Consider the following 25834-nt stretch of genomic DNA (forward strand, 5'->3'; position numbering starts at 1 on the left):
CTGAGGGCTGGAGGACAGAGGGGAGGGGCTGTCCCTTGGAGGGAGCCCAGCAGCCTCGAAACCCTTCCTCAAGGACCAAGACCTCGGAAACGGACCACCCTTCGTCTTCCCGTTTGCAGACTAGGAAACTGAGGCACGGAGAGGTCAGGCGACTGGCTCCAGTTTCACCACCATTGCAGGTGTCCAGCGGCGGTACGAGCCGGCTTCCCCTCTCCTGCAGAGTCCAGAACTAGTAGCATCACCTAGGGTGGCCATAAGTGCCAGACTCCACACACACAGTTCCCTCCGGCCCCCGCCGATCGCACGGTGCTGCTACTGACCAGCCCCGCAGGTCTGTGGTGTGCACGACAAAGTTGGGAGAGTTGGGAGTTTGGGGTCTGGAACCTGCCTAGGCCGGAACGGGCACTCCCTATCTTGTTTGTGGGAGGCCAGGGGGTAGGAGTGCAGACAGGGCTGGAGCGCGCGCTAGGTGCGGGGCGCGCGCAAGGTGCGCGCGGCTCTCCGGCCGGCCGTGCCGGACCGAGGCGGCGACGTGGGCGCCCCGCGGGCCGCCGAGTCCCCAGTCCGGTCTCCGCGCTGGCCCGGCCCGGTCCTCAGCTCCACCCCCCGCCTCCTCCTCCCGCCCGCTCGCGCCTCCTGAAAAGCCTGCCCGCCCGGGGCGCCGGCGCAGAGCCGGGCCGGCGCACGAGGCAGCCAGCACGGCCATGACTGCGGAGAAGACGCTGCCCCTGGGCAATGGCAAGGCTGCTGAGGAGGCGCGGGAGTCGGAGGCGCTGGCCGGTGGCGACACGGCGTCCGTGCGCGACCTGCGGGACAAGGCGGTACAGGAGCGCGGCCACTGGAACAACAAGGTGGAGTTCGTGCTGAGCGTGGCCGGGGAGATCATTGGGCTGGGCAACGTGTGGCGCTTCCCTTACCTGTGCTACAAGAACGGAGGAGGTGAGCCGGCACGTGACGCGCGGGCGGGAGCTTCCCCTCCTGGCATGTTGGGGGCGGGGAGCGAGGGGGCGCGCGCGCGCGAGACCTCCCGCGCCTGCGTGAAGCGGGACCCTGCTCGAGGAGCCTGAGCTCGGGCCACCTGTGCCTGGGAGCACCTCTGGGCCTGGCGCACGTGTTCCAGTGCGCGTGCGCATCGCTGCTTCGCGCCTGAGTATGCCACCTGCCAGAGCGCAGGCATTCCTCAGTTAGGAGCTAAGGTGAGGATGGAGGCGGATGACCCGAGGGCAGGGGCCCTTGTGCTCTGAGAGGTAGCGGTTTCTCAGGACTTCCGGGAATGCCTTCTGTCTGTTGCACTGAACTGTTCTCGTTGCCTCCTCCTAGCAACCTGTGCACCCAGTAGCGGGCCCATTTGGCAGATGAGCAAGCCAAGAGTCGGGGAAGGCAGTTGTTTAACCTGTGGTGTATCTGGGATCCTGACCCCAAGGCCTTGTTGTAAATAAACTGGAGTGGCGTTGACAATAGGGGCAAACTTCTGGGCCCGCCTGCTGCTGATTCCGGCCTCCTCTCGGAAGACCCTTTCCAGGCCTGATATTTTAGGCCTCTCTGGTGGAGGACTTGGCACCCAACAGTTTCTTTTCCTGGCCCCCGAGTCACCCACCACGACGACGGCAACAGCGCTGACTTCATGCCGATGAGCCGCTTAGAGATGGTGGGAGGGGAGAGGGACAGGGAGGTGATGGGAGCCCAGTCTTGGCAGGAGATGCTACGGGAACGGGCCAGGGCCCTGGCTCTGAGAAGCCGTGTCTGGCCCAAGGAGCTCTCCACTGAGCCCCGCTCCTCATCGTCAGGGCTGCCGGCAGGTCCACTGGCCGCGATCTTGTCAGTCTTCAGTGGCATTATTTCCTTCGGAAATGTCCAGATCTGTGTGTTCCCCTCCATTCTTTATGGTGCCTGCACCCCTGCAAGAAGTCCTTACACACACACACACCCACCAACACCAACAACGTAGAAAGGGGGACGCAGAAGTCGGCTGGCAGGGACTGAGTGGGACTTCCTGAACAAGCAGTTGCAGGGAGAGCAAGAAGGAGGCGGCTGGACTCCTCCCTTCAGGCTGCCCTGCACTGGAAACCAAGTGGCTGCGGGAGTTGGCGGCTTGGCAAGGGGCAGAGAGCGCACAGGGCCCAGACAGTCCTGTGTCCTGGGCTGGGAGGCCAGCGTCTCTCTGCAAAGTCAGCCTCTGTTGAACTGTGATGTCCACTGGAAGACATCGCAGGGCCTCCCATTGTTGGGACAGGGCCAAGCCAGAGCTGTGCTATCACCTGTGTTTTTGTTTTTGGTATGGGAAGTTGTTAAGGCAAAGCAGGACACATTCCTGAAAGCAGGATAAGCTTGGTGAATTACAAATTCTCCCACAGATTTTATTTTTTATTTTTTTTTAATACTGAAAGGTTGTAGTGAGTAAAGTTTAAAAGTGAGTCATTACAGTCAAGTTTTTGTTTGTATTTTTTTTTTCTCTTCCCTCTCAAACCTGCCAAGTCTCCAGTGGGTGCACAGACACTTTGGTTGCATGACGCTGGTTTTCACGTGCGCGTCATCTGGTTAGGTTAGGCTCTGGGTCTCACAGGGAAATGATGGGGTGACTAGGGCAGCACCTTACAATTAATTCTGATCCTCAAGATTTTGATTGACTCAGCGGACACAATTTTTGCTGCCTGGTGTCGTGGGATTCCAGCCTAGTGACTGTCCACCTCCTTAGAGACACCTGTTCAGGGCGCCAACCACAGTGGCTGCTTCTTCCTTTTCCATGAAGTCTTCGCTTGGTCAGTGGCCCAGCACAGCCGAGTCACTCAGGAAACTTGGCGCGCACGGCCCTGCTGTTGGACGCCATCAGCATCGCAGCTCCTGGTCGGTCCTCGCTGTGGCCAGGCGCGGTTTCAGGCATTGCCTTGTCTGTGAGACCAGATAGCAGAGGAGTGGTGGGTTTGTTTCCCTGTTCTGTCACCAGTACCAAGAGGACCAAGGTTTGGAGAAGGTCACCTTCTGGTCGCTTCTGTCATCCAGTTGATCTCCCAGAAAGGTCCCCAGCCAGGATGAGACAGGAGTGTGGCAGAGGAGAGGGCTTCCCCCCCCCCGCACCCTGAGATCCCGAGGACCATACACAAGGACCACTTATTTCTCTGTGCTTGTTGAGGAGTTCCCTGAGAATACTTTTCTCCTGGAAACGGTGGGGCTTTATTCATTTATTTATGCAAGTCATTGTCCAAGAAGAAGGAGACCCCCTCTTGCCTGGTTTATTGGGGTGACTTTGAAAGAACAGATGTGGTATATAGGCAACCAAGAGGCCTGTGCTGGGGAATGACACATTTGAATCCAAGAAGCAAACAAGCTGCTCAGCCATCCTGTCACAAGTCTAGCAGTGAGAGCCCTGTTCAGCAGGTGGTGAAGCTGAGGCCAACCAACTTGGGGCACACAAGCCGGCACCCTATGCTCTGGCTTGGGGCATGTACACTGGTGCACTGTGCTCTGGCTCAGCACACACACACTGGTACTCCATGCACCAATTCAGGATGCTCACACTGGTGCTTCATGCTCTGGCTCAGGGCGCACACACTGGTGCCTCGTGTTCTGGCTCAGGACACACACACTGGTGCCTCGTGTTCTGGCTTGGAGTACACACATTGGCAGGCACCCTGTACTCCAGCTTAGGGTGTACACTGGTGCCTTATGGTCCAACTTCGGATGCACATACGAGACGCTGTGCTCTGGCTCTGGGCTCACCGTGGGAACTGGGGTTAGTGCCTGGAGGATGCCTTGTGTGGCCTGTGACAGGTGCTCCTCACTGACCTCCTGCATGGCCAGATGTGGTTCTCATGCCAGTCCTCTGTCTCCTCACAGGGGCCTTTCTGATTCCTTACGTGGTGTTCTTCATCTGCTGTGGAATCCCAGTGTTCTTCCTGGAGACAGCCCTGGGCCAGTTCACCAGTGAAGGTGGCATCACGTGTTGGCGGAAAATCTGCCCTCTATTTGAAGGTGAGGGCCGTGTTCTGGGAATGGGAAGGAAATGCTGCCTGGGCACTGCGGGCCGCCATGTGGGCTGGTGGAGGCTCACACACCCTCTCACGCTCTGTCCTTGCAGGCATTGGCTATGCCACACAGGTGATTGAGGCCCACCTCAATGTGTACTACATCATTATCCTGGCCTGGGCCATCTTCTACCTGAGCAACTGCTTTACCACTGAGCTGCCCTGGGCCACCTGTGGACATGAGTGGAACACAGGTATGGCTCCCTGGGGAGGGTGTTTGCTGCTCTTGCCTGGCACCGTGGCACCGGGGCCAAGTCCCTATCTTCAAGGCCAGTTGTGGCCTCTGGGCTCTCATTGTAAGTCCAGCTTCCTGGGATGGCCTTGCTGAGTTTGGGGGCGGGTGGAGGGTCGAGTCTGGGGGTCTTCTGGGAGTTGCAGCCTTCAGCCCTAGGACTGGCAGAGCTGGGACAACAGTGGGTTGTTCCCTGTGCTTATGAATAGCAAGGGTGTGGTTGTCAGAATGTACAAGACAGAAGACTTCATGTAAAAACCCAAGCCTCGAGATGCTTTGAGAAATGCACAGCTCCCATGAGCCCTAGCCCATAAGATTGCCTGTCCCCAATGGCAGCTGCTGGAAAGTTACTGCGGCTGTTGTCTGAGGCTTCTGCCCTCCCATTGCCACAGGTCCCACCCAGCTTTCTTTAACCACTTGCTTCACCTGCTTGACCCAGCAGGCCTCAGCACTTCAGTAGATTGCCTTTGATTTTGACCTTCTGTTTGCTCTTTGATTTGTCATCTGATTGAGGTTGAGGTTTATAATTCTAGGGAAGGCAAACGTGATCAGCCCTGTCCCAGATGGCTCTGCGCAGAGCAAGCATAACTAGTTGATCATTTGAGTCTAACCTTGGCCTCTGAGTCCCCCCAGGCCTCATGCCTGCAGCTGCTGCCTTCAGACTGGCAACGGTATGCTTACTATAAGCCATCCCCCACTGGTTAGGTCAGGCTTGGAAGTGGTCTGCCCCTCCTGAGGGATGATTGATAGTACAGACTAGAACACCTGAGCTGGATGTGCTCTGGGAGTTATAGCCTTGGGCCTAGGGCTTGGCATGGTTGGGGGAATGGCAATGCCGTCTCTTCTGCCGGTTGTGTGTGTAGACCCAGGAAGGAGCAGAGAACCTTAGATCTGGGAAGTGCAGGCTCAGCCCCCCACCCCATTTCCCTGCCAGGCATGCTTTGTGGAAACCCGACCCCCTTTTCGTGAGGGCTCTGGCTCTTAGCCTTGCTTTGTCCAGAGCCCACAAAAAGACAGGCGTCCAGTTAGGATTCAGGATGTGTTCTGAGGGGCTCCTGGGCGAGTGCAGCTGTGTGTATATGTATGATCCGAAGATGCTGCATAAACACGCACATGTTCTTGGCTGTTTGCACAACCTCCTGTGACTGCACCGGACTCTGTAAAACCTGTTCACAGTGAAGGGTGGATGCATAGACGCATGACCACAGGACAGCGCTGGTCGAGGGGAGGGAGCCGGCATGTATTGGTGAGGGCTACAGGGGGCTCAGTGGAGGCCAGTTGAGAATCAGCCGGTTGGGAGGAAAAGGGCGCTGCAGAGGAAGGTGGTGGCAAAACCAAGTCTGAAGTAGCCTCGCCAGGAATAAACCACTTCCTGCTGGTTGGCTCAGTTCTTCTGTTAGGAAAGCAACTGAATTTCAACTGGTGGCATTTTTGTGTTACTTTGAATTGCATTGCTTCCATATTTTTGTTGGAGTTTAATTAGCGTTCTTAATATGACTTTTAGAGTTGTAGTAGTGCCACCGTGAAGACTTTGCTACTCATTTCATCTGTGCACAATTAAATATTTTCACAAAAGCAACTGGCCAAACTTGGGCGGCTGAGAAAGTTGTGGGGTTTTTTGTTTGTTTGCTGTTTGTTTGTTTTATTATTTATTTATTTTGGTTCTTGGGAGAACAATTCGTGAAATGCTGTTTTAGGGAACCCAGTAAAATCCGAGAGCTTTTCATCCAAGAGAAGGGATCAGGACACATCAGGATGTGTTGCTCTAATTTCTGATCTCAGTGCCCCTCAGCACTCAGCGTGCGCCTTGGACAGCTCCTTTCAGGGTTTAGTTTGGCACCTGCCAGGGGTGTGGAAAGGAGGCAGGCAATCAGGGTTTTTCCCTGGGCAAAATTTTCATCTCTAAAAGCAGGTGACACCTGCCTTATGGTCAGAAACAAGCCTGGCCCAGAGAATACAGATGCAATCGAGAGGGCTCATCAATAAATGGGAAGGGATAGGGGCCTGGAGGAAGGTTGGTACCTGGGCTCCCAGGAAGCAAATGCTGGGCTCCTGACCTAAGGGAGCCACGTTTGGCTCTGTAGATCGAGGGCCCTGCATCCATAGTGGTGGACAGTACTGGGCACCAGCCACAGTGCGCAGGGCTGGAATGCTGACTGAAGTTTGCTGTTAATTCAGCTGAAGACTTGGAAGAACAGGGAGAGGGTACCTTTCTGAACCCTGCTGTTCTGAACTTCACGCTTCTCCTCTTCCAAGTTAAGGGATGCGAGAGAAGTGATTCCTTTCGGGAATTTATGTACTTGAAAACCAGAGTCTAACGACAGAAAGGGAAAGGTGTTTTGTTTCCTGGTTTACTCCCCAGGTGACCTCAATGGTTTGGACTGGGTCAGGTCAAAGGAGTTTTATCCAAGCCTCCATGTCTTTAGCGGGGATCTAATAAACATTGAGCCACCCTCCACTGCTTTCCCCAGGCACATTAGCAGGGAGCTGGATTGGAAGAGGAGCAGCCAGGCTTCAATCCAGCATCCATATGGGATGTCATCATGATAGGCTGCAGCTGTATTCACAATGCCAGCCCCTAGGGAGGCTGTGAAATCCATCCTGCTTAGAATTCCAGGAGCAATGAGCGGGAAGGCTTCCACATGGGTGGTCCTGGGCTTTGAAGGATGAACACACGCATGTTTTGAGCTGAGAATTCTGAGTATTAGGAAATGAATAAATTCAGGCAGAGCATCTGAAGAGCTCTGGGCTTCCCTGTGCAAGCAGGTTCATCTTGTCATCAGCTGCCATTTTAGCTCCTTATTGTGTAAAGGAAACCGAGGCTAGGTGGCATCCATGCCCATGTGACTTCACAAATGACCAGCTTCTGTTGTCTCTCTGTTCCCACAGGGGCTACTGAGCAAGATGGGGAAGTGCCATGGAGGGGCCCGAGGTGGGGAAGTGGGGAAAGCGAAGGCTTGGGGACCAAGCTGGAGGGGTCCAAGAGGGCAGCTCCGGTGGGAAGGGCCGAGAATAGATCCCTGGCCCCCAAGACCTTCACCCTGTATTGATGCCACTGTGCCTCTGTATTGATGCCACTGTGCCTCTGTGGCTATTTGCGCAATATTGATCCCTCCGCCCCGTGTTCTCAGGCCTGTTGATGTTGTGGAGCTGCCACGGCTGACTGCCTTGGGCACCATCAGCTTTGGGCCCGTTCCAGGACTCGGCCCTCGTCCAGGTTAACCCTCCCGTGTTCTCTGTCTTGTTTCCACTGCAGAGCGCTGTGTGGAGTTCCAGAAACTGAACATGAGCAACCACAGCCATGTGTCCCTGCAGAATGCCACCTCCCCGGTCATGGAGTTCTGGGAGTAAGTGGAGAAGGAAGAGCTGCTGTCCCTCTCCCAGGGCTGGGAACTCTGTGCTGGTTCTGTTTCTGTGGTCTGGAGAAAAACTGGGCACCCCTCCCCCCAGCCTGGTGCATCCTGCCTTTGGTGCATCTCCCTGCCCCAGGAGAGAGAATTAAGAGGGGTAGAAGTTTCCCCCAAGGGCAGCTGCTAGAGTTGCTATCTTCTTGGTTCTTGATAACAGTCAGTGTGCGTACTGCTGGTAGGAGGCAGAAAGTGCTTGGTAAAAGGCTGGACACGTTAAAAATTCATTATGAGCCAAAGAGAAACCAGAGTGCGTTTGCTGGGAGCCGAGTCGAGGGCTTGCTGAACCGGGAAGGCCAAAGCCTCCAGGGGCACAGGTGAGCTGGCTTGCAGCAGCTGGAGTGGAGTATGGGCAGAAAGATGGACTCTAATGGACTGGCTTCTAGAGAGGCAGGTGTCTCAGCACCAAGGGGAAGGGTGTTCAGGGGGTGGAGGGACTCTTCAGGGCGCACTGCAGTAGCAGGAGGGACACCCCCAAAAGCCATGGGCAGGGCTGGTGTAGATGGGTGGTTTTCCAGGGGTGGACATGATTTTAGGAGGGCTTCAGGGGACCCATGACTCTCCCAAGGCTGCCACAAAAGGTTATATAAGTTGCACACTGACCCACCCACGGGAGTTATGTGCTCCCGGGTGCTGTGGTGTGGCCATGAGCTAGACATTCCTGTAGAGGGGATTGGAGAGTGCTGCATTCCAGGTCTGGATCAAAGTATCCTGGGACCTGTCACTTCCTGTTACTTTCCTGTCTGAGAGGCCTGGCTCGCTGAAGATGTCGCCAAACCCATCAGGGCCAGAGTGTGGGTCCTCGGCGAGGCCTGCTGTTTCCCTTTCCCTCTCAGAAGGTCACCCTGTTGATTTTAGATGGCTCATCCTCAAAGCTCAGCCTTGAGTCTGTTTAGCAGGTGCCTGTGCTCCAGGTACCCAGGCATCTCTCGCATCCTGAAAATGTGCATGTACCTGCTGTCCATGCCTGTGCCCTAATTCTATTGCAGAGTTCCTGAAATGGCTGTCCCTGTGCATAAAGAACAGGGGTTGGTTGTAGCTAACCATCTGGAGGCTGGGATAGGCCAGGACCCCGGCCTAGGTATCTGCTCAATGGCTGTGAGCGCTTCAGTGCCTGGTGGACAGCAGAAAGGCCAGGAGGGGGTTGTGATATAGAGAGGCTGCATGCATGGGTGTGTGTGTGCATGTGTGTACTTACATACATGAGGGAGGGGGAAATGGAAGGATAAGCAAACTCCTCCCATGCTAGCTCATTCATTCCAGTGGGAGGGAGAACTCCTGAGATACAGTGCAAACCTTCCTCTCACGCCCTTCATCCCAACATGCTGCATGGGGTGGGCCTCCAGGTGGGATGCCTTCTTGACACAGTGTATCATTATCTGCATGCTTTGTGACACCTTTGCTCACTGTTGGTCTGGAGGGTGACTGTGGTGACACAGCTTTAGTTGTTTCATCCTCTGTTGTCCAGCTCCACACTCCTGCCTTCTGAATACCATTTCCTTGGCCTCTTCTACACTGCGTTTCTCTGGATCCTCTGGGTGAACCTGAAGGGTCTGAATGGGACTACAGCCCATGTCATGACGACAGCCCCGCCTGTGCTCTTGAGAGTGAAGTTCCAGGCTGTTCCTTTCATTGTTAATTAGGGGACCTGAGACCGTCTGTTACAGACCACAGATGGATTTCCTAGAGCTGTGCGGGATAGGGAGTCCAAGGTGCCTGGTCCCTGGATGGGAGCAGAGAGGAAGCAGGTGGAACTCACCCTCTTGTTGGGACCCTGCCCCTCCACTGTAGCATGAACCTGTTCCTGAGGCCTGAGTCTTGCTGAACCAGGCACCTCCCATAAGCAGGCCTCCACCGTGGGCACTGGGGAGCCAGAGGCACCTGTGGACCAGGGGCACCTTTTCTGTTCTGCCTTTTGTTCTCTGATTTTCCTCTTCTGTGAACATGAAATTAAACTCATTCTATTGAGTTTGGATTGTCCTTTCTTGCCACACCCTAGATACTTTGTTCTTTCAATGTCTTTGCCCAGCATGTGGCTTTTCTTTATTATGTAATGACATGAAACAGGTTTAGTTTTTATTGAGGTAAGATGTGTCAGTCTTAACCTTTGCTTCTTGCTGCTGCTCCTGCTGCTTTTCCCAAAGACTAAGAGACAGAAGAGAGTGCCCACCCACTGTCTCGTTTCCCAAATGCTGTGCCAGGCCAGAGTGGGGAGGTCTGTCTCCCTTGTGGGTGATGCGAGCCATCACTGCTGCTCCCCAGGTCTGCTTGAGCGGGAAGCTCAAGACAGCAACCAGAGGAAGAGTGTGGGACATCCTGACTGGCATCTGACTTGCAGTCCCACATTTTACCTCCATTGGTTTTTCATGATCGGCACTGTTGTTGTCTTACTTAAAGACATATCCTTTCCCCAAAGCTGTACAATATTGTCTTCTAAGAAAAGTCTAATTTTCTCATGTTTAGGAATTTAATCTATCTGGAATTTAGTTTTCTTAATGGAAGGTAGAAGTCCAGTTGTTTTATGTAAATAACCAAGTTCTCTAGTGGTGCTTATGGATCAGCCTCTCCGAACCGACTATAGTCTCAGCTTCTAAGAATAGTTTTTTCCCCCTAGAATTACAGGCGTTTTTGGGCTCTCTGGTCCACTACTCTTTTTGTCTGTCTCTCCCTTGATACCAACAACAGCTTCATTATCAGCCTTGAGCTAGTAAGGAAACACCTTCCAAGTGAGTTTAAGAACCAGCCTTGTCAGTTAGCCAACGGTAACCTCAAGGACGAAGCCACCCCGTGGTGATTTGTGGGGGGATGTCTGGTGAGACCGCAGCTGTTAGGTCCTTTCAGCGTCAACTGTTTTTGATATAAGCTCTTTTTAATTTGCTGCCACATCCCGGAACACTAAGTGCAGTGAGCCATTCAGGAGGTTTTATTCCAGCAGGGAAAATGGCCACGGGGGCGGGAGTGGAGGCAGAGAGAGGGAAAGGGGTATCTCCTGCCATAGTGGCAGGAGGGGGCTCCAAGGGAAGAGAGAGAGAGAGGAGGAGCAAGAAGCAGGTGGCATGCATGCAGTATGCCTTTATGGCCAGGAGTGGGCATCAGGAGGCAATGAGGGATTGGTGGACATGGCTGTGTATGGGCTATGAGGGATTGGTCAGGGCTGCAGGGCATTGCTACGTGTGGCAGTGGACAAGGACTAGGGGGAGGGACCACTGGGTATGGCCGTCAGGTAAGGTGTCATGAGGTTACAGTGGATTGGTGGGAACAGGGTTATGAAGTTACAGTGGATTGGCAGACAACAAAATTTGGACCTAAAAGGCACGTAAGGAAACCAAGACCTAGGGGAAGCAGCTATTTAAAATGATACTTAAATACTTAAGATGTTTAAATTATTTTAAATATTTAAGGTATTTAAAATGGCAGGGGTCTTCAGGGCCAATGTTTGAGTCACTCCTCACGGCCGGTTTATTCGAGGAGGCTTGTCATCTGTAGTGGAGCCTTCCTGTCCATGAGCACGATATACCCAGCTGTCTGTCTGCTGAGGCCTCGTAAGATGCGTTGTTGAGTAGTGTTGCTGAACTGTGGTCTTAGGGTCACAAAGTTTCATATTATCTCATTACCAACCACAGACCCCAAATCATAGTCACAGATAGATCATCTGTAAGATAGGAGGAACTTCAAAATGCTTATAGGATAGATAGATTAAAACAGGAGATTCTTTGGGTACAAAAAAATCTTGAAATCCAGGCATAGTTTTCTTTAAACATTTTTTTTTTGTGTGTGTGTGTGAACTTTTAAATCTCTCGTAAGTGCTAAGGTGGGGGTCTCTGTGCTGGGTGAGATTGTCTTGTTTTGTTTTTTTTTTTTTCTGATCCGCTGGGCCATCGTTTCCTGGGCTGCGGTGGTTTACGGAGACCTGCTTTGGAATTGCATATTGGTAGAAAATGAAGTCTCTTTGGCCCTCAGAGAGCTAGTCCTGAAATCCTAGACTGGACCAGGTTCCTGTGTATGTGCCTGTTGTTTTGCCCTGAAGCTCTTGTGGCTTTCCTGTTCGCTCGGGGAGTTTCTTCATTGTGTCCCCATGGACTGTGGTGAAGGTGAACCTCTTCTGGTGTTACACCCCCTGCCAGGCTATGGAAGGCCCTCCGTGAACATTTTCAGAATGGATGGATGGGTGGGGAAGGCAGGTAGGCAGGTGACTTACTTGAGAAAATTCTTCATGAGAACAGCCAAAAGGGCTTGGCAAGGACTCACACTGTCATTCAGTTTTTCACTCAGCAGCATTGGTCACTCCCAGACTCCCTGTGCAGAATCTGTTGCTCGCTTTTCCTGGACACTGAGTGGCAGGAAGGAACAGCTCTCCTGGGTCCTCACACTTAAGGACCTTTTTATCTGCTGACCAATCATTCCAAGGGAGCTTTGGTGGGACGTGAATGCAATAGTTCTAGGTTTCTGTTCAGGCAGCCTCTGTACCCATAGCTGCACACAATGTTGTGTTCTGTGTCCTGGAAGTGTTCACAGGCAGGTGAGACACCGTTTTACAGATACTTTTATTAGACGGCTCTCATTCACCGTTTTTTTTTTCCTCCCCAAAAGGTGAGCTTGGAATTTAGAGATTCCAAGATGTGGGATGTTTAGAGCATCCTGCCAGAAGCCTTTGAGCTGTGCAAGGAGAGTCTACTGGTCAAGGTGTTGTAGCAGACTTGAGCGATATACTATGCCAATGGGCAGGGAGGCTTGGTCCTAACGCAGCTGTGTTTCCTCACATTGAGCGGTAGGCCCTGCAGAGTTCCCATTAGGACTCCCATAGCTATTTTATTCTGTGCTGTGGCTGAGCCCAATAAGCTCGCACAAGTTATGAGAAGGGCCAGAAGCTGTGTCCACATACATTGGATGAAACCAGTCCCTTAAGCCACTTTTCCTATGGGATAAATTGGTATCTTTCCTCTGTCACTTACCCTGCCCTGTGTACCCTCCAACCCCCAAATGTGTCCACTGAATACAGTGGAGAACACTATGCTTTAAAGAAGGTCTGCCTTCATTTCAGCTCAGAGTTGATCTTGAGTTTGTGACATTTGAGGGTTAATTCCTTCTCTGTGTGGCAGCCCTTCCAGGGTTGAGCCAGTGTCCTCACCGTGTCTCTCTGCTGTTCCCCTGTGTGGCTGGCCCACCAGTCTCCATTGCTGCCAGATCTCCATGCTGTTCCTCCTGTCTTTCCATGCTGCCTTCACCTCCAGGATGCTCAGTCTGGCCAATGCTACCTGGACAAGGAGGATGTCCACCCCAGGAATCTCTGACTGTCTGCAGCATTTGTGCAAAAGGAGGTGCTTGTCATTGAGAGAAACCTGCAGGTTCCCACAGTATTCACAAGGCTCTGTTCTCCTGCATGTGACTCACCGTGGCTTTGCCTCAACCCTGGGCACCCAGCCCACTCTTAGTACCTTGTTTGCCTTTTCTAGGTCTGATTTAAATGTGTGGCCTGGCTACTGAGGGCCACCCTGGTCCTTGATCAGCTCTGGATTCTGACTGGCAGGGCGTCTGTGAGGGAGAGGCAGTTGTCTTCCCCGAGTCGTCCTTCAGAATTGGATGTTCTGGTGTCCCTTCAGAACCTGTTTTGCACAGTTGTTCAGCTGCAGTCCTGAGCTCATGTCCTCTAGCAGAGAATGCAGTGTTAGCAGATGTGCAGCCAGCCCTGCGATGTCAGATGGCTGGTGACTTGCCTCCGCAGGCCCAGGGCTTTCTGAACACCTCCATGCTCACTGCATACACAGAATCACATCTGCAGGGTGTCCAGTCAATAGACACGACCAACAGCATGTTGGGTGCTGAGTCCTTGTTAAGATGTAAGGGCATTCTTTGTTTGGAATAATGACACTTCATCTTTCTAGTTTGTCTTCACTGGAGGAGCTCTCAAATTTTTAGTCGGGTGGACATTTTAATAGTCTTTGGACATGACATTCGAGAGGAGAAGCTAGAGTGACAGCTGCCTCTTCAGGTGGAATGGGGCACCTCCTGCCTCCCTCTCGGGGGCTTCTTTGCTGTGCCCTTTGCCCTCTTGCACCCTGACTTCTTTCAGTCCTTTGGGTGCTCTGGGCTTGAATGTCTTCTTGGCTTCTGCTGTCCCCTCTGCCTGGAAGGTTGCTCACTGTGTCCGCAGGTGTCCAGCCCCTTCCTACCATGGCCTCTCACTCCATTTGTCATCCTGCCCACTGGAGTCAGGACTCCAGCCCCAACTCTGCCCCTGCTCTGGCTTAAGTCCACATGGTTCTTACCTGAAGTCCTTGTGCCTTTGTTTACTTGCATCTTCTCGTTCTTTCTAATGGATTAGCATGTAGGCCCCACGTAGGCAATGATGGGGGTGTTTTGTTCACATTGCCCTGCCAGCACATTTGTGGTATGCAGCAAATATCTGTGCAAATGAAAGATGGAAGAGGGAGGGAGTGAATGAGTGAGTGTTTCCAAAGCCCTTGGGCTGAGGGTCTCTCTGTCAGCAAGAAAGGCTCATTTCCACCTGCAAGGCTGACACGAGGATTGAAGGAAACCTCTGCTGTGCCCAGCGTGGTTTCAGAAAGGTCTGACTGCAGTAGTTTGTGGTTGGTTTTCTCCTCTGTGAAATGGAGGTTGCTTCACCAATCCTTCCAGGCTGCCATGAGGATTAGGGGAGATGATTTTTTCTGAGGATCTGAGTGGGTTCTAAGTGGGGTGCCTGAGTTCCTTCATGTTATTTGAGGCTCATGTCCAGCTCCAGCCTCTGACTCAGCAGGTGCAGGTTCATACCTGGACCGGACCTGCCGTGACCTGGGCTGGACCTGTTTCCTGTGCAGGGCTAGGGCTGCTCCCCAAAGCCATTCCCCATGTCAGCACTGAACACAAGGTGACCCCGTGTAACTGTCCCAGCTTGGATTACCCACCCGAAGTCTCATCCCTAACACATCACCCCCACGTGGCTCAAGTGTAGACTTGAGCAGACAAGTTCTGGTCTGCCAGTTCTGATAATTTAAGATGTCCTCTGCCACCTGCCAAGTGTGTGATCCAGCAGCTCAGCTTCTCTGAGACCCTGTTTGCTTTCCTGACAGTGGGATGGCTGTGCCCACCTTTTGGGATTGTTGAGAGCATCTGGTGGGATGGTGCTTAGAAAGCACCTGACAAATGCTCCGTTTAGGCAGGCTTTACCCAGCTTCCTGAGAGTGTGGTTTGTTTGCAGCATTCTTTGTGGGGAAACCTCATCCACCAGGCTTGGGCTCCCCTCCCAGCCCACAGGGTGAGCCTGCAGTGCCTTTTCTTCCCTTGATGGATATTTTGGGTGAGTTGCTGAGGTGCCAGGTGGTGGGAAGAGCCTCGGTGGGAACACAGAGACCCAGCGTGTGTGTGTGTGTGTGTGTGTGTGTGTGTGTGTGTGTGTGTGTGTGTGTGTGTGTGTGTGTATGCTGCCTGCATCTGGGTCTGCGGGAGAGGACAGGGATTGGAGCATCTGTTCACTTGAAGTCATTCTGCTGCTCTACAGTTTGCTCCCCATGGTGTCAATCGCCTGTGATCAACCACAGGCCCAAAACATGGAATTCTAGAAAAAATAAGTACCAAATCCTATGCCTTTCTGAATAACATAACGAAACCTTGCGACATCCTGTTGTGTCCCAGCCAGGATGTGAAGTATCTTGCTCTCAGTGTATCCATGTGGTATTTGCTATCCACCCGCCATCACTCACCGGCTGCGTCAGCCTCAGGTCATCTGTCACGGTGTGCTGTCCTTGTGTCCAGGCGACCTTCATTGCACTTGGCAGTGTCCTCAGAGCACATCGGTAATGACGCTGGTGAAACAGAAATGCCAAAAAGAAGCCAGGAAGAACTTGCTTTAAGTGAAAGGGTCAAAGTTCTCTATCTAATAAAGAAAGAGTAAAAAAGGGGGGGGGTGGTATGCTGGGTCACAGCTACAGTGTTGCTGTTCTTCCATTGAGCTCGTTTACAAATTAAACTTTCTTGTGGGCAGAGGGGAAAACAGAGTCTATATAGGACTCTGCACGGCCTGCAGTTTCCGACATGTGTTGGAGTATGGGAATGTGTTCCCTGTAGATGGGAATGGGAAGGAGCTTCAGTGTAAGTCGTGGTTGAGCACCTGCTGTATGCTAGGATCCATGGAGGCTCTGGGCAGCAGCATGGAGCAAGGCCACTGGTGGAGCTGAGTACAGAACGGCCAGAGAAGCTGGGAGAAGGGAGGAGCTCTGAAGGTGAGGGGATGGGGGACAAGGGTGCGGTGGAGGAACTTGCTGGGGTCCAGGATGCTAGGTTGGGGAAGGCAGCTCTGGAGGACAGTGCTGCTCTTGGCTGGGCTGTGCCGTGCGCTGAAGCGGCTATGAGAACTGTGCGCTGATGTGCTAGTGTTTCTGCAGCCACCACTTGCTGGAAGATGCTGTCATCTGACCTCAGACATCCTTGATGGGCAGCTAGAGGCTCTGGGTTTACCTGAAGCTCAGGGCTCTTGTCTTAGGCAGCAGGAACAAGCAAATGAACAGTTAACACTCAGCACATGGGTGCACCAGTGCTTGTCCCCAAATTTCACTTCTCAAAGTTTGTCTGCAGTGTGAATACACTGGCAGGCACCAACTTGAGCGTGGCCATGACCTGCTTGTGAAGGTTAAAGAAAAAGGAACATACATAAAGTATTCTTGCATGCAACAGGGGCTCTGTTGGTTACACCACACCTACCCCGAGAGGGCGAGGCAGAGAGTGTGCTTCTGTGGAAAATGCTTCAAAGATCCACCTAACTGAAAGAGGGATAAGATAGCGAGGAACCAGTTTGTGATCATTGTCCAAAATGTTTGAGGCTAGAAGTGTTTCCTTTTTTTTTTTTTTTTCGAATTTGAGAATATTTGTATGTACATAAAGATTCACCTTGACCTGTCACATGAGGTTGAGAATGGGATTTTTTTACTTGTGGTGTCACCTCAACTTCTAACATGTTTCTGACTTGGGAATGGCCATTTGGCATGATGCTTAAGACCCCATGCAGCAGTCCCACGTCTGAGTGTTCAGGCCGGAGTTCCAACTCCTCTCCCAATCCCAGCTTTCTATTCATGCACCCTTTGGGAGAATGGTTGTTGGCTTCAGTAGTTGGTCTCCTGCCACCTGCCTGGGACACCTGGGTTGGGTTTCTGTCTCCTAGGTTTGGGCTGGCCTAGCCCCAGCTGTAGCAGGAGAGTCAGCCAGCATATGGAAGGTAACCTTGCCCTACTGCCCTCTTGGCCTTTTAAGTAGGCAAGTGAAAGAACAAATGTTTTTAAAATGTTTCCAGTTTTGGAATTTTGAGTTTTACACTTTCAAATCAGGCTTGCTCAACTTGGAGTACAATATGTCTAAGTATATCTGTATGGCTTTATGCCAATAGCACTTATATGGAAAGATGCAAAGGAAACTTTAAAGAGATCCTGCAGAGGAATATGGGGAGGAGTAAGAGGCGCAGAGAGAAATGGTTTCACTTTTGCTTTGTGCTTCTTTTTTGGTAGCATTTGCATTGTAAGCTGTCATTATAATGACCCCTCCTATTCGAATAATCTGGTTGATGGCTGGGTTTCTTCCTGCTAATCTTTAATAACTTATTAATTTATCATGTCATTTTTGGTGAATATCGGGGTCCCTCGTCCCGCGAGCAAAACCCCTATACGGTAAAGACTCTTTAAAAAGTTTATTGGTCAAGACTTCAAGCGTAGTGGCAAAGAAAAGAAAAGAAAGAAAAAGTTGCAACAGTTGTAAGATTTATTACAGTGAAGCGATTACAGCATAACCTTGAAGCGTGCCCAGGGGAATCTCCTTTTTAACCATTTTCTTACCCACAACCTTTTACATAGCACAAACCAATCCATACACAGCTCCTCACGTCATGCGATAAGCACACCAATCATGACTTAGGTCACGTAGCTTCCCTGCGTGCTCAGCCCAATCCTCAGTAACTTCCCAAAACCTGTTTACCACCTTTGTGCCACGAAGCAATGGTCAGCAAGCGCCATCTTTGAGGCGCGGCTCCACTCTCCACAGGTGAATATTAGTTTATTCAATCATTTCTGAAAGATCTGCTTATTTACTTATTTAAAATGGGTGGGGAGACAGGGGAAGAGATCTTCCATCTGTTTCTTCGTGATCTAAGTGGCTGCAACAGCCAGGGCTGAGCCAGACTGAGCTCGGGAGCCAGGATTCCCTCCAGGTCTGCCACCTAGGTGCAGGGACTCAAGCAGTGGACCGTCACCTGTCACTACCCAGGCACACTGGCAAGGAGCTGACTCAGGCTGAGCAGCTAGTACCAGAACTGGCACTTTGACATGGGATGCTGGCATGACAGGCAGTGCCAGTCTCTCATTTGATTCTTTCTTTTTAAATATTAAGATTTATTTATTTTTATTGGAAAGGCGGATATACAGAGAGGAGGAGAGACAGAGAGGAAGATCTTCCATCCGATGATTCACTCCCCAAGTGGCTGCAACAGCCAAAACTGAGTTGATCTGAAGCCAGGAGCCAGGGACTTCTTCAGGGTCTCTCACATGGGTGCAGGGTCCAAGGCTTTGGGTCGTTCTCGACTGCTTTCCCAGGCCGCAAACAGTGAGCTGGATGGGAAGCAGGGCTGCTGGAATTAGAACTGATGCCCATATAGGATCCTGATGCATTCAAGGTGAGGATTTTGGCCACTAGACTACCACGCTGGGCCCTCTCATTTGATTCTTAAATCATCCCTATGAGGTAGGCAGAAGAAAAGCAGGGTCTTGGAGGTACTGAAAACCTGCCTTGGCTTATGTACCCGCATTGCACAGCCAGCCCCCCAATAACCCTTGGCTGTGTGTTTGGCTCTGGGAAGAGAGGACTTCAATGCCTGGACAGCTAGTGGTTCTGCTCAGCGTCCCCTCCCCTCGTGAAGTCTGGGGACCCTTGAACGCAGCAAGGGGAGAGGGGTGGGGAGTTGGTACTGCTGGAGAGGTCCCAGACTTGCCAAAACAAGCCTCACGTCAGTGTTTTTACCACGCTAGCAGGGTGCCCTTGCATTCTAAGTGTTGTGTAATTGCTTGTGGAAAACAATGAATTAAATGCGATACATTTTATATAAAAGTGAAACACTTCTGGATACTTGTAATGCATTTCTCTGTCAGTTTCTTTTTAAAGGTTTATTTTATTTTATTTTACTTGAAAGGCAGATGTAGAGAGGAGAGACCAAAAGATCTTCCTTCTACAGGTTCACCCCAAGTAGCTGCAATGGCCAGAGCTGAGCTGATCTGAAGCCAGGAGCCAGGATCATCTTCCGGATCTCCCATGTGCGTGCAGGGTCCCAAGACCTTGGGCCATCATCTACTGCTTTCTCAGGCCACAGGCAGGGAGCTGGATGGAAGTGGAGCAGCCAGGATGCCAGTGGATGCAAGGCGAGGATTTAGTCACTAAGCTATCGCTCTGGGCCTTCACTGTCAGTTTGTATGTAACTCCTAAATCTATTTCTCCTGTCCCCGCCTCCTAAGAGACAACTCTGTTACCAGTTCAGCTTGGACAGTATTTCCATGGACATCTATTTATTTGTTTGACCTAGGGAGGGGCTTCATCCCCACCTGCTGGTCCACGCTCCAAGTGCAACACCCAAGGCTGCGATGGAGGGAGCCAGGCACTCAGTCCACTGTAGGGGTGGCAGGTACCCAGTCCCTTGGGTTATCACCTGCTGCCTCCAGGTGTCTGCATCAACAGGAAGCTAGAGTCAGGAGCCAAAGCTGGGTATCAAACCCAGCGACACCGATAGGGGAGCAGGGTGCCCAAGAACTCCAGCCCTGACCTGGGAGTTCTCTCTTCCTCCCTGCTGCCTGTCTCCTGGGTTCACAGTCCTCCCCCAGCCCTCTAGGCCGGTGTACTTCACAGAGGCGTGTTCTCCAGCGGCATCTGACTACCTTCCTGAATAGGCAGCCTGTATCTTTATACAGAAAATGTGTGAAGTGTGGCTACTTCTCAGCTCATGATGTAGTTAACGCCTGATGACCCATTTTCTGTTGCAAATATTTTAGGTAAAAATGCAGGTAATAGAGGTAAGCTACTTAACTCTGCCTGCTTTAAATGTGCTCAGAACATTTAGATCTGCCCGGAGTTGGACCAAACCATCTCACACAAGCTTGTTTTGTAACAGTGTAAAGTGTTTCCTTGAAAGTGTAAAGCAGAGTCCAGTGTTGTAATGCAGTGGGTTAAGCCACTGCCTTCGAAGCCAGCATTCCGCAGGATCACCAGTTCGAGTTCTGGCTGCTCCATTTCCAGTCCAACTTCCTTCTAATGTTCCTGGGAGAGCAGCCGATGACCCTAGTATTTGGCTGCTTCTATCTACACGGGAGACCCAGATGGAGTTTCAGGCTTCTGATTTCAACCTGGCCCAGCCTCTGCAGTTGTGGTTTTTGGGAAAGTGAGCCAGTGCATGAAAATTCTGTATCTCCCTGTCTCTCTACTTTGCATTTCAAATAGATTAATACATGTTTTTCAAAAAAATTGTAAAACAGAATGGTTGTATGGACATGCTCTGACATTGTCAATAATTCAGAAAAACTTTAAAAAAAAACATTTTTAAAGGTTTATTTATTTTTATTGGAAAGGCAGATATACAGAGAGGAATAGAGACAGAGAGGAAGATCTTTCGTCCGATGGTTCATGCCCCAAGTGACCACAATGGCCAGAGCTGAGCCGATCCAAAGCCAGGAGCCAGGAACTTCCTCCAGGTCTCCCACAGGAGTGCAGGATCCCAAGGCTTTGGGCCGTCCTCGACTGCTTTCCCAGGCTACAAGCAGGGAGCTGGATGGGAAGTGGAGCCGCTAGGATTAGAGCCGACACCCATATGGGATCCTGGCGTGTTCAAGGTGAAGACTTCAGCCGCTAGGCCACCGCGCAGGCACTTAGAAACATTTTAAAAATTTATTTTAAAAACAAAGAGAGCAAGGGGCAGAATTTTCACAACTGCTGATTTACTCCTCAAGTGTCTGCAACAGCCAGGACTGGGCCAGACTAAACCTGGGAACCTGGAACTCCAAGCCGGTCTTCCTTCTGGGAAGCACCAGCACAGGTACTTGGGTTATCGTCTGCTTCCTTTCAGTGTGCCTGTGAGCAGGAAGCTGGAATAGAAAACTGGAGCTGAGACTCAAGTTTAGGCTGCCCAATGTGGGGTGTGGCCATCGCAGGGTCTTCACCACGATGCCAAATGCCAAATGCTTGCTCCATGTCAGAAAGCCTGAAATCAGAGACCATCTGTGTGAGTACAGGAAAAAACAGCACACAAAGTGCCTTCCACTTCAGAGTTGTTGATGTAGGCAGATCCAGGCCTTTTGTGGCCTCCATTCCCAAGCCCCAGGGCCGCCCCTGAAGCACCAGCCAGGCCCCACGTCAGCCAAGCAGCAGGAAGCTGTTCTTTACCACCCATACCCAAGACAGAGCTTAGTGTGCATCTCTGTCGTAGTCTCATCTTAGTCGCATCTCTGCAGGAAGCTCGGGCCCCGAGTATCAACTGCTGGCCACAGGACCGACGCACACCTGGGCCATCTGGGCAATACCCCACAAGCTCCAGCCTGGGGTTGCAGGTGCTGCTCATGTGTGCAGTGGTTTAAGTACTATTTAAAAACATCATGATACAGCAAGGGTACCCTGAGCCTGGGCTGTGGGATGAGCCAGCCAGTATTTGCAATCTGATTGCTTCTGCTTGTGAGCATTGGCCATGTTACTTAAATCTCGCTGCTGCTCGGTTTCTTAGTCTGAAAAATGGAAATACTGTTAGTGCATTTGAAATAGTGCTTGGGCTTGGGAAGTACTGCATGGCTGCCGTCTGTTGTTATGCATTCCTGACCCTGTAATGAACGCGTTTCACGTTCCCCAGGATCATAGTTCCCTGCCTTCAGATGGGGTGTCGTTAGGAAGCAGCATTAACTGAACTGGCAGCGTTTTGTCTGAGCTGCCTTTGGCCTTGGACTATGTGCTGTTAGCACAAGAGAAGCCCCCTTAGTTACTGAGTGCCCACTGTGTGTGCCCTTGCCCTGTGCAGGATTGTAACGGGTTGAACCATTATCTGTGTCTCTCAGGGTTTGCGTTAGCAGGAAGCTAAAATTAGGAGCAGAGCTAGGACTCAAACCTGGGTACTACAATGTGGGACAGAGACAAAACCAAATACTAGCCCGGAACTTAAAACCAGAATACCTTGGGGCAGGCGTTCAGCATGGCAATTATGGCACTGCCCACCTGGTTCCTGTATCCCAGTGTCCGGACTGCATTCCCAGCTCTAGTTCTGCTTCCAGCATCCTGCTAACGCACACCTGCTGATGGCTCAAGACTTGGATTCCTGACATCTACAGGGAAGACCTGGCTGAGTTCCCGACTCCAGACTCTGGCCTGGCTCAGTGCTATCTGTCCCTCCTCCCTCTCTCCCTCCCTCTTGCATTATTGAATGAGTGATTCTTATTCAGGGTCAGGACCAAAATAGCTTGGAAGTGACTGTTTGCAGATTGCTGTCATCTCCTTTCCAAGGTGTTTTCAAACAAGCCTTGAGAAGGTATAAGTATACAACTGTCTAGGTTTAATACTCGCGTTCCTACATGTGCACACACACCTCACCTGTGCACCTGCAGTGTGGAGCAGCTGCGAGACTCGCAGCATAGGAAGGAGCTCCAGAGCTGGGGCAGTTTGATTATGACCCTCATCAGTGGGGTCCCCGGTTAGGTAATTATAAAGCTGCCTTCCTTGTCGACTGAATCAGGGAAACTGCACACCTGTCCCAAAGTGGATGGTTGAGACACCTTGTCCACATCAAGGTAATGAAAAGGCACCTCCCTTGATTGAAACCTGGGAGTTGTGGATGGGGGTCTTTTCCCGAGCTGGTGCTGTACCACCCAGCTCTCTGGATGCTGCAGCCACCCATCAGTCCCATGGCTGTGAGGGGATGTGGTTGACACTGTGGGGTTGTGCTGGATTATGAAGCTTGGTGTTCTGTAGTTTAGGTGGGCTCAAGATGGTCTGGCTTTGGATGTTTTGGATTGACCTAACCCATCATAAGGCACAGAGCACTCCTGTCCACTTCACTTAGAGCTGCAGATGGTGGTATTTGGCCAGTCATGGACAATGGGACATCACTAATTAGTGTTTGCTCCTCTGGGTCCTTCCCCCGTCCCCCAATGCACAACACACTTGCTTTCATTTTGGATCTCAGATGGTAGCCTCTTGGTGGGCTGCACCTGAGCTGGAAGCACAGCCCATCCCTACATGACCTCCTCATCCAGGGCTGTCAGGGAACTCTGCTGACCTCTGTCCATCCATGTTAAACTGGAACACCTCATTGGGGATGGGGGTGAAGGTGGTGCACCAGGGTGTCTTTGAACTCTCATTGGCTCGCTAATGCAGAGCTGCCTTCCTTGGAGCAGAGAGGCGGTGGAGGGGGGTGACTTCGGTAGCACTTGGGGACAGCCTGAGTCCTGCTGCAAGGGGCAAAGAGGCAGGATGCGAGGGCTGTGGGGCCAGAGCTGTGGGGTCAGTGAGGCCCTTTCTGCTGGCCAGGCTCTGCATCCCTCAAATGAGCGTTCTCAGCTGCAGGGCGTCCCCTCCTACTTCTCTGCTTTCTTGTGTGTTCTGGCTCTTCCCTCTGCTGCCTGGTCTGCTGCTCTGTGGGGTGTCTGCCTGCTCCTCCCCACTCTCATATTCCTCTGGGTCTCGCCCACAGCCAAGGAGGAGCAGAAGTAATGCACCTGTCCTGCACCGTGCGTGCTAGGAGTGCGGTGTCCAGATGTGTTCTGAGGACCCAGTGGACACCTGCCACCATGGGTGGTACCATACCTGGGTGTACTGCTCTGTGCTGGACATGTGTGCCTGGGATAAAGCTTCATTTACACACCGGGCAGCCCAAGAACTTCGGACAGCAGCACTAAGAGAGAACAACTGTAACAGTTTCCACTGCAATAAAATTGTATCACTACTCCTATACTCCGGGGCCATTATTAAGTGTGTGTGTGTGTGTGTGTGTGTGTGTGTGTGTGTAAGAGAGAGAGGGAATGAGAACTGCTGGAACACCAGCACCATGACGCTGGGACTGTGGTCCATCTGACAGCTAAGGCAGCCACTGAGTAACCTGAAGGAGGAAGTGTATACAGTAGGGACATGGTGGGACACCGATGGCCTGTGGCTGGAGTTGCTGCTTGACCATTTCAGAGGATGGCCGGTCACAGGCTAACGGGGTGCTGTGGTGTTTTGGAAAAGCAGAAACATGGTGTGCAGAGACCCCTCCTTAAATTTTTGACAAGTTTACTGGGGTATAACCTACTCCTTTTAAGATGTACGGTTGAGTGGTTTTGAGTAAGCATGGTGAATGTATAGCCATCACCACAGCGTGAGCCTGGAAGCTTCCATCATCCACCTCAGCATCTGGGGGCCCTCCCCTGGCTCCCCTGCGCACAGCCACTCCGTGACGCTCCCTGCAGATTTGCCTGTTCTGGATGCTGTGTGTTCAGAGTCCCGTGACCTGTGGTCATTGTGGCGCAGCTGTCCCCAGGTGGCAGTGTGCTCAGTGTTGTGTTCATTTTGGCGGTTCTGCACAAGTCCTGCCATGTGGGGGTGCTGCCATGTGTGCAGTGCCACTCCCATTGTTTATGTACGCTTCTTCCCAGCCCATGGTTTCCGTCCTTTTGGGCGTATCTTCCCAGTGGTTGGTGTGGATAAAAATGTTGGTGAAGAAGTTCCAGACCATTTTCTACAGCATCTGTACAGTGTTGCCTTCCCGCCAACAGCTCAGGAGGGCCCCAATCCTCCAGGTCCAAGCCAGTACAGCTGCCTGTGAGTCCTGGCTGGTGTGAAGTGGCATTTTGTCATGGCTTTGATTTGCATCTCAGTGAGGGAGACTGCGAGATGGGACAGCACATGGTCGGCCGGAGCTGTGCAGATGGCTTCATCAAGGCTTCTTCGAGCTTCTGGGTGTCTCACAAACACTACCTTATCAGATACATTCCCACTGTAATGTGGGAAAGAGGAGGCTGGGGCGTGGCGGCAGGACGATGGCCTGGGTCCTCTAGGGGCAGACTGGCGGGAGGCACAAGCTGTCCTGCTTCAAGTCTTTTCCGCTGTACCTCTGAGCGGGGGTGGGGGAGGGGGGGTCGCCCTGCAGGATCACCCCAGGCCTTGGGGTGATCTGTGTGTTGTCTGCTGAATGCTTGACTGGCACACCTGAAATCCAGAGAGGCCTTTTGCTCGAAGAGAGCCCGGCTGGGTTTTTAAGTTTTGGGGATTGCCCTCTGAGTTCTGAAGCAGCACCCCCACTCCGGCCTGTGCGCAGGGAGAATTAGGGGCACACCTCTTTCTTCCCAGAGCATGGAGAACAGCACCCAGTGGTGCTGCCGTGCTCCCTGGAGTCCCAGAAAACACTTGTTTCAGAGCAGGGCCTTTTTCTGCGTGTGTGTTTGTTGCTTTGGGAGACTGGCAGGGCTGTTTATAACTTAGCCCTCCGTTCCAGCTTTTAGGGCCTTCTCCGTGTCCCTGGCAGTGCTGTCCTCCATGGCAGGTTAAAGAAAGGTGATCTGTTTGCCAGCTTCGTGCAAAGCATGAAGATGAAGTTCCCCCCGCCCCCATTAGGCTAGGGCCGTTCCCAAGCCCTCTGGCAGGGGAAGCTCGGCCTACACCTCCCTTCTCTGGCTCCACACCCCAGTCTGACCAGCACTTGTTCTGGAGACTGGAAACTTTAGGTAGGAGGCTGTAGACTCAACCCCCACCCCGTGTGTGTGAGACCCTTGGAGAGGAGCAAGAGTGAGGGGTGCTAGCACCTGAAAAGTCTAGTTTCAGATAATAGCTTGGACCAGTCAGAGGCCTCGGTTTCCCCATCTGCAGGATGGGCAAGCTGTTGGCTCCCCGCATCTGCAAGTGATGCCACATCCATAGGCTGGGCTGTTTGGGAGGATAGATTGCCTCTGTTCTGGTTGTGCCTGCAGCATCCCTGTTCCTTCAGGTGTCGTTGGTCATCGCAGAGAGGGTGTGCGTCCCTCCTGAGCAGTTCTGCCGACATTTCACATCTTTGGACTGGCGGGAGGTCCTGGGACCCATTCCCTGTGCGTAGTGCCCTGGCAAATGTTGTGTTACCATGAGGACTGAGCACAACCAGTAGGGGGTACGGTGGGGGCACCTATGCGATCCCCTCCACAGCCGCCCCGCACCTACGTCTGTTTCCG

At 52.1% G+C, this 25834-nt stretch overlaps 1 protein-coding gene across 1 annotated transcript in view; it reads left to right on the top strand.

The window, feature by feature from the left end:
• Positions 1-644: 644 nt before the first annotated feature.
• The window catches only part of SLC6A11 (solute carrier family 6 member 11), a 95444-nt gene continuing 70254 nt past the window's right edge, over positions 645-25834 (top strand). Inside the window, exons 1-4 of the mRNA XM_040994889.1 lie at positions 645-939; positions 3835-3969; positions 4076-4216; positions 7511-7601. Of these exons, the coding sequence (XP_040850823.1) occupies positions 705-939; positions 3835-3969; positions 4076-4216; positions 7511-7601 (602 nt within the window). The 5' untranslated portion in view covers positions 645-704. The remainder of the gene's footprint in view (positions 940-3834; positions 3970-4075; positions 4217-7510; positions 7602-25834) is intronic.

The sequence above is a fragment of the Ochotona curzoniae genome, unplaced genomic scaffold (assembly GCF_017591425.1).
Source record: "Ochotona curzoniae isolate NIBS_2020 unplaced genomic scaffold, NIBS_Ocur_1.0 contig_908, whole genome shotgun sequence".
Taxonomy (NCBI): domain Eukaryota; kingdom Metazoa; phylum Chordata; class Mammalia; order Lagomorpha; family Ochotonidae; genus Ochotona; species Ochotona curzoniae.